The following is a 7701-nucleotide window of genomic DNA, read 5'->3' on the forward strand; positions in this document are numbered from 1 at the left end:
TGTTTCTTCAGGTTTAAATGTGTAATAACGGTGGTTCATTAACTTTTTAATATCTGTGAAAGTGCACAAATGTCGGAAAATGAAAGAAATCCGCTGAACGTTAATTCTCGGGAGCCTCCAAAAAGTCCACTGAAAAATCTTAGTGAATGACCACCATTTTACTATAATTATATTTCATCCCATATCATCTCATCTGATTGCGTTTAATTTCATCCTAGTTGATTAATGTCTCAAATTAATCATTTTCTTTCCATTTCATTTAATTTCCCTCCATATTACCATTTTTCATAAAATTAAGCATATAAATTTAAAATAAGACATGACTCAAAAGTCTTAGTTACCAGGTCATAAAATCCCTTAAAAAAAATAGAGAATTTAAAGCCGAAGCAATAGAATCACTAAAATAAAAACAATGTCTAAAATATTTACACCTACGAATCAAATACGTCTCACAAATGTGGCGATCGTAAGATTAAAGAAAGGTGGAAAGAGGTTTGAAATAGCCTGCTACAAGAACAAAGTGCTGTCTTGGCGAAATAAACTGTAAGATCAACAATACTTAAATATGTTTTTACATTCACCTTCGATAGTGAGAAACACACCAGTTTACTTTTCTACTTTCTCAATTATTTCGTAAGATTCGTTTATGAAAATATTATATAAATTGAAACAAGGAACACGCGCGAGACCATAGACATGAAAAAAACGTAGAAGTTAGATGAGAAAATTTATCAAATAACACCCCTAATTTGTAATAATTACCTATCATCAGACTTCAAGAGTACTGTAAGTTCCTCATTTTGTGAAGAAACGCGAACCGCAAAATCTTCATAAAGCATCTACATAAACTATTGAAAATTTTAATTTAGACAGTGGCTTGGCCGTGTCTCCTGCAGTCTTAGAAAACTATGGTGACTACTGACCATTAGATGGGCTACATACTCTTCTACTTACAAAAGTAATGAAGAATCGGTTGAAAAAAATGATAAAAAAATATAAGTCGAATTCTTCTTTCTATCTTAGAAAATTTATCATAAAACTAGTGATCAATCCATAAAGATGCTATAAATGTAAAATTATTACTTAGACATTTATGTATTATGTTATGTCAAAGCTATTTAATGTTAATCTATGATTAATGTTTAATAATTAAATTAATCTATGAGTAATGTTAAATAGTTAAATCAATCTATGATTAATGTTAAATAGCATTGCATCAGTGTTCATTTTGATTGAAAGAAATAGTTGTTACAATAAAGCAGTAAAGTTTTAATTCAAATATGCTTATGTTCTGAGATATGCCTTTTTACATAATGTTTCAAGAAAGCTCTCCACAATTATCAATGGTTTTCCTGTACCTCTGGTTCTACTAATGTACCCAAATTTTTTGTAACAACAAAAGCAACTAGGTAGTAAAATAATATTTCAATAAACAAATCTTATCATCAAAATTAAATAAACAATCCAAAAATACAGATAAGTAAGCAAGGTTATTGTTATAAATGAAAGAGATGATTAGCATATTAAACGAATTTCAAACTTATGAAATTTCAATATATTCCTTCCTAATTGCTGTGTAATTTAATATGGCTCGAAATCCATTTTTACTTAAATCCATAAATAAAATTTTCTCCTATTAGATTACAACACGAGTCACCTGGAGAATCAATAAAGAGTAGATTTCAAAACAATTTTAATATAACATCAGATCAAAGTAAAAGCTATTTCGAAAAATGTTTGCCAATACTCACAACACCTATGTCTCATGTTTTTTCTATACTCTTTAGTACTATTACTATTACTGTTACTATTACTTTACTGTTACTATTACTATTACTATTACTATTACTATTACTATTACTATTACTATTACTATTACTATTACTATTACTATTACTATTACTGTTACTCTTACTATTACTTTTAGAATTCTTTCATTTGATCTTTTTTTTCTTATTACAGAGAAAAAGACATTGATGAAGTTCTACAGACTCATACCGTCTTTACAAATGTTTCCAAAGGACAAGTTGCAAAGAAAGAAGACTTAATAAAGATTTTTGCCAAAGAAGATCAAACGGAGATATGCAAAGAAATTCTTGAGAAAGGAGAACTACAGGTTTCAGACAAAGAAAGACATTCACAGATAGATTCTTTATTTAAAGATATTGCAACTACTGTAGCTGATAAATGTGTCAATCCAGAAACAAAACGACCATATCCAGTTTCTATAATAGAGAAGGCAATCAAAGATGTCCACTTCTCAGTCAATGTAAACAAAAGTGCAAAACAACAAGCTTTAGATGTGATACAAATATTAAAGAATGAAATACCTATTGAAAGAGCTCAAATGAGAGTAAGGATATTACTCACTGGTAAAGATGCTCGGAAAACTAAGGATAAAGTTGTTAAGCTTGCTACAACAGTGGAAGATGAAAACTGGGAATCTGGAACTGCTAACATTGTGTGTCTTATAGATCCTGGCAACTTTAGAAGTTTGGATGAAATGATAAGAACTGAAACAAAGGGCACAGGGCAATTTGAATTATTGAATTTGAAGGAAATGGTTGAAGGTGACCAAGCACTTTAGTTGTATTGTTGCAATTTTTCTGTATTAAATAATTGTAAACTAATGCCCAAATTAAATTATTTTCTAGGCTGAATTTCATCTATCAGTAGGATAAGTTACTTAGTATTCATGTTGTAATGCCCATGGGTTCTGGTAATTAGTTTACATCAGGTGGCCTTTGAACAGGTATGCTCATCAATAACAAAAAGCCTTTTTAACAGGTATAGGTAGTATTCATACATAACAGATCTCCAGAGTAATCAGAAATTTTGATTTTAATCCAGAAAACTTGGCACAGACAATTCTCGAGATCAAAATCATAAAAGTCTATCCTTTGGAATGCAGTGCAACTTTCTCGAACATTCATGAGGTATGACTCAGTGAGATCTCGATCTCCCAGTTAAATTGAGCTAAATCTTATTCATTAGTGTTGCTTTAGCCGATGAGCTGCCAAGGTGTGATTGTAACACTGACCATGTCATCAATGGTCAGTGACCTTGACGCCTGTGCCTCAAAATTCAGATTCGATTTTTATTTTACTCTGTATACCTACTTGTATATTTAGTTTTAAGGGCCAGGCTGTACTTGTTCTTGTCTCGTGTGTTTAGTCAGTACCCATAACCTAGGAGAAAATAGTAGTTAGGGGTTATTGAATTTAGAATGTTTATTTAAAGAGTATTATTATTTAGTGTGTTATTCTGCTTCTTTTTTTTAAGTATCTTAACTGCTTGTGATATGGTTGTTGTCAGCATCGATTTTATTTATTGTTTGTGAACTAATCCATGCATATAATTTACTAAATGGAGCAAAATAAAATGAAGTTGATGAGTCTAAAATGATTATCATTAAGTTTTGAAGTCATTGTGGCCTAAAGTATAAGACGTTTACGTCGTAGATATCTATGGGCTCCAGTAACCACTTAACATCAGGTGGGCTATGAGCTCGTCCACAATTCAAAGCAATAAAAAAAAAATGTTGAAATAATACATTAGGAAGTAATGCCCCAGTAAAGTGGTGAGAATTCATTGGAGTTTCGGGGAATTTCGTTTTATTTTCCTATATTGGTGCATTTTCAGCTATACTATAAAAACAGTTAAATAAATTTAATATGTCGTCATCAATAGGTACATGCATAATAAACTATAGAGTGGCAAAAGAAAATAATTCGTATAACTTCTCACATAGATAAAGTCCGTACTCATTAGGTAGGTATTTGATTAGTATTTCTCAATTGGTCAAAAAGCTAATGAAATCTGCATAATAGGTTTACATTTTTCGTTTTATTACATTACGTTCGTTTATAAATTTATTTTTTTAAGTTTAGTTAAAGGTACCGATTTATTTAGGACAATGATATTGTATTTAGAATTTGTCAGATTTAGTGCCGTACCGTATTTTCTTTGGTTTTCGCGAGATACTTCGATAAACTTTGATTAAAAAGGTATCTACTAATAAGTCTACGTAGATGTATTAGTAAGTAGGTAGGTATAGTATCTATAGTAAGTCATCCGTAACTACGAAAACCGTAATCTAATGAAAAAGTTGAAAATAATAAGACCTTAGACCGTAAAAGTAACTGAATAATATTGAGACTATTGATGCAGAGCATGCGTTGACAGTGTTTCGTTCAATTCGCTATAGAATCCAATAAGAAACTAATCGAAAAAATAGTGTAATTTTAGAGGTTTTAATTTTAGCGGGCTTTATATATAGACTAACTTTTGCCCGCGACTTCATACGCGTGGAATAGTTCACAAATGATGCTTTATTTTAGAATAAATTTGGTTAGCATAAAAAACGTTATAGTGAGCCAACCTTATTAGACAAAAGATCTCTGTTTCAAAATCGGGGTTATTTTTACTTTTTGAGAGCTTCCGCTGCAGAAACGGTTAGTTTCGCTAAAATAATGTATGACAGATTGTTTCCCTTTAAAAGATCTAAAAAAAAGTCCGCGACAGCCTTCGATCAATAATAGTACTAGATTAAGGATCAGGAACAAAAATAAGACGCTCCAGTGGCCACGTTTGCAGACACGAAAACATCTTCATTTCTTAGAAAAAAGTTTAATAATGTTAACGACTTCAGTTTATTATAAACCTTAATACTTAAACATAAAGTTTAAGTACCGTTGCAAAATATATGTATTTAGGTCCTTTCGTCAGAAAAAGAATATTATGGAATAAATTTAAAATGTCACTTGAACATAAAAAGTCATCAGTACAAAAATATTTATTCTAAAATGATACATAAAGCCCAATTTATAAGGTTAAAAATATTTGTTTAAAATTTCGTGCTTATTGTATTGTGGAACTAGATGTAGTTCTTGGTATTACGTTTCAATGCTCAGAACACAGTAAGTATTGAAAGACATAGAGTTGCAGAATATACATATTTGTTTTAGGTTTGTTTTGTATGATCGCAACTATTTTTGACCGATTCAAAAAAGTAGTAGATAATATTTTACATTGCCGCTATTACAACAAATAGGTGATAAAAAATAAAATTGAATAAAGTAAAAAAAATATGAAAGGAAACACGAAACATGTTTTCCACGTATTCTTTATACAGAAGTAATTAAAACAATAATGTAGGTTTAATTACCTTTAAACAGATTCAGTTTGTTATAAAGCTGTCTTTTAGAAGTCATTTTTATATGAGCGGTTTCTTTTTTACAAATATAATGTAATCTTATATCAATGAATTTTTCTATAATCAGTTTAATTTAGGCTTATTTTATGGCTGTGTTCGTTTCCCCCAGAAAACAAATCCTTTTCAGCATATACGCTTAAAATATTTACACATACATATAAAGTTTTTTTATACTTTTTTGCATTGATTTGCCACCACCATTGAACAATTCTAGAATTTTATAAGGGTTCTATATTTCTTCTCCTATTTCTTTCGCGACAATACATATCCATTGTGCACAGCGACAAGGGGCTACTAGGAAATCTACAAACAAAAATAACACTATAAAATAACAAAACTGCTCTATGCATTCCCTGTTCAAGAATAGGTGATGTTTGTTACAATAGTTGGTGCCTTGTTGCAAACATTGGCCAAACAAATACAATATTCGTAAATTGTGTTTTATTTACAATATAATTGTGTTTATTATTTTATGAAAAACACTTAATAATATAAATTTACCAAAAAAAGATATTCCTTCCAAAACCTTGGTGTTACGGTGGTTTTTTACTCAGTTTTTGAACGCGCAGTGCAGCGTTTTGACGTCTTAGTGTTGGCTATGATTGGACCATACTAATTTGAAATAATATTTGTGGTCTTATTTTTCGGGCCGTTTTTGAAGCGCTAATCGCGAATCTAGTAGTATTATTGATCGAAGGCGACAGCATATGTCTATATGTTACGCGTGAACATATAGACATATAGATTTTGAAACATTCTTTATTGGTGCTCCGCTTTTATTGGTCTTAGCGTGATGTTAAATAGCCTATCCTCGATAAATGGGCTATCTAACACTGAAAGATTTTTTTGAATCCGACCAGTAGTTCCTGAGATTAGCGCGTTTAAACAAAAACTCTTCAGTTTTATTTTTAAGGGATTTTAGGACCTGGTAACTGAGACCTTTAAGTCATGTCTTATTTTAATTTATATTCATATTTTTATGGAAAATGATATTATGCAGTGAAATGAAATGAAGATGATTAATTTGAGACATTAATCAACTGGGATGAAATGAAATGAGATGATACGGGATGAAATATAATCTCAGTAAAATGGTGGTCATTTACTAAGATTTTTTTCAGTGGACTTTTTGGAGGATCCTGAGAAGCTACGTCCAGCGGCTTTGTTTCATTTTCCCACATTTGTGCACTTTCACAGATATTAAACAGTTAATAAACCACCATTATTACACATTGAAACCTGAAGAAACACTAAATAGACAAACTAAAACAAATCACACAACTTCACTCCTCGTGTTCCCGCCAAAAAGTCTCAGCTTTATAAATTCTTTTTTAAGGGATTTTATGACCTGGTAACTGAGACCTTTAAGTCATGTCTTATTTTCATTAATAATCTTATTTTTATGAAAAATGATATTATGGAGTGAAATGATATGAAGATGATTAATTTGAGACATTAATCAACTGGGATGAAATATAATCTCAGTAAAATGGTGGTCATTTACTAAGATTTTTTCAGTGGACTTTTTGGAGGATCCCGAAAAGTTACGTCCAGCGGCTTTGTTTCATTTTCCCACATTTGTGCACTTTCACAGATATTAAACAGTTAATAAACCACCATTATTACACATTTAAACCTGAAGAAACACTAAATAGACAAAATAAAACAAATCACACAACTTCACTCCTCGCGTTCCCGCAAAAAAAGATCAGCTTTATAATATTAGTATAGAAGTATAGATAATACTGTTAAAGTGAGTTTTAAATCTCTGGCATAGGCTATAATATCATCGATAATGTACAGCAATATTAATGTTGACTGGATAGACACAAAATGTAGTATGCGGGCTGTTCACATTGAAGTTAACAGTGTCAGACGGAAGTTGGAAAATCTGGATCTAACCAAGGGAGTGGGGCCAGACAATATCCCACTACAATTTATCGTTAAATGTGCTGAACAACTCTCCACACCCTTGTTTTTAATATTCAATCATTCATTATTATCAGGGATTTTCCCTGAAAAGTGGAAGGAAGCCCTAATAGTTCCCATACATAAGAATGGGAAAAAAGATCTAATAACTAATTATCGGCCCATCTCCATCCTTTGTACATTTGCTAAAGTCTTTGAAAGTTTAGTTTATACTCATATTTACAATCATGTAAGAAACCAGCTGTCCCCATTTCAGCATGGCTTCATGACGAAGCGGTCCACAAATACGAATTTATTTCAATACGTAGATGATGTTGCGGTCATCGTTGACAACTCTGGGCAAGTTGACGCAATATATACTGATTTTTCTAAGGCCTTTGATAAAGTTAACCACAGCGTCCACAGCATTTTACTAGAAAAACTACATCAATTTGGTATTGAAGTTCCTCTGCTTAGATGGTGTTCTTCGTATCTAAACCAAAGGCCATCACAGATTGTTATTGACGGGCACAGTTCCAATCCATTCATAGCTTCTTCGGGTGTACCTCAGGGTTCCA

General features: G+C 31.3%; 1 protein-coding gene across 1 annotated transcript; it reads left to right on the forward strand.

Moving 5' to 3' along the window:
• Positions 1-351: 351 nt before the first annotated feature.
• On the forward strand, positions 352-3402 carry Sbds (SBDS ribosome maturation factor). The gene is made up of 2 exons (XM_028185231.2): positions 352-543; positions 1963-3402. Exons 1-2 carry the CDS (start codon positions 413-415, stop codon positions 2585-2587), a joined length of 756 nt encoding a protein of 251 aa, XP_028041032.1. The 5' UTR covers positions 352-412; the 3' UTR covers positions 2588-3402.
• The last annotated feature ends 4299 nt before the right edge of the window (positions 3403-7701 follow it).

Source organism: Bombyx mandarina, chromosome 10 (assembly GCF_030267445.1).
Source record: "Bombyx mandarina strain Sakado chromosome 10, ASM3026744v2".
Classification (NCBI taxonomy): domain Eukaryota; kingdom Metazoa; phylum Arthropoda; class Insecta; order Lepidoptera; family Bombycidae; genus Bombyx; species Bombyx mandarina.

Bases quoted from the DNA above. Each gene is read 5' to 3' on its own strand.
- Sbds (XM_028185231.2), top strand. From the start codon at position 413: ATGTCTAAAATATTTACACCTACGAATCAAATACGTCTCACAAATGTG. The intron at 544-1,962 runs GTAAGATCAACA...TTCTTATTACAG, and splicing joins CTGTCTTGGCGAAATAAACT to AGAAAAAGACATTGATGAAG.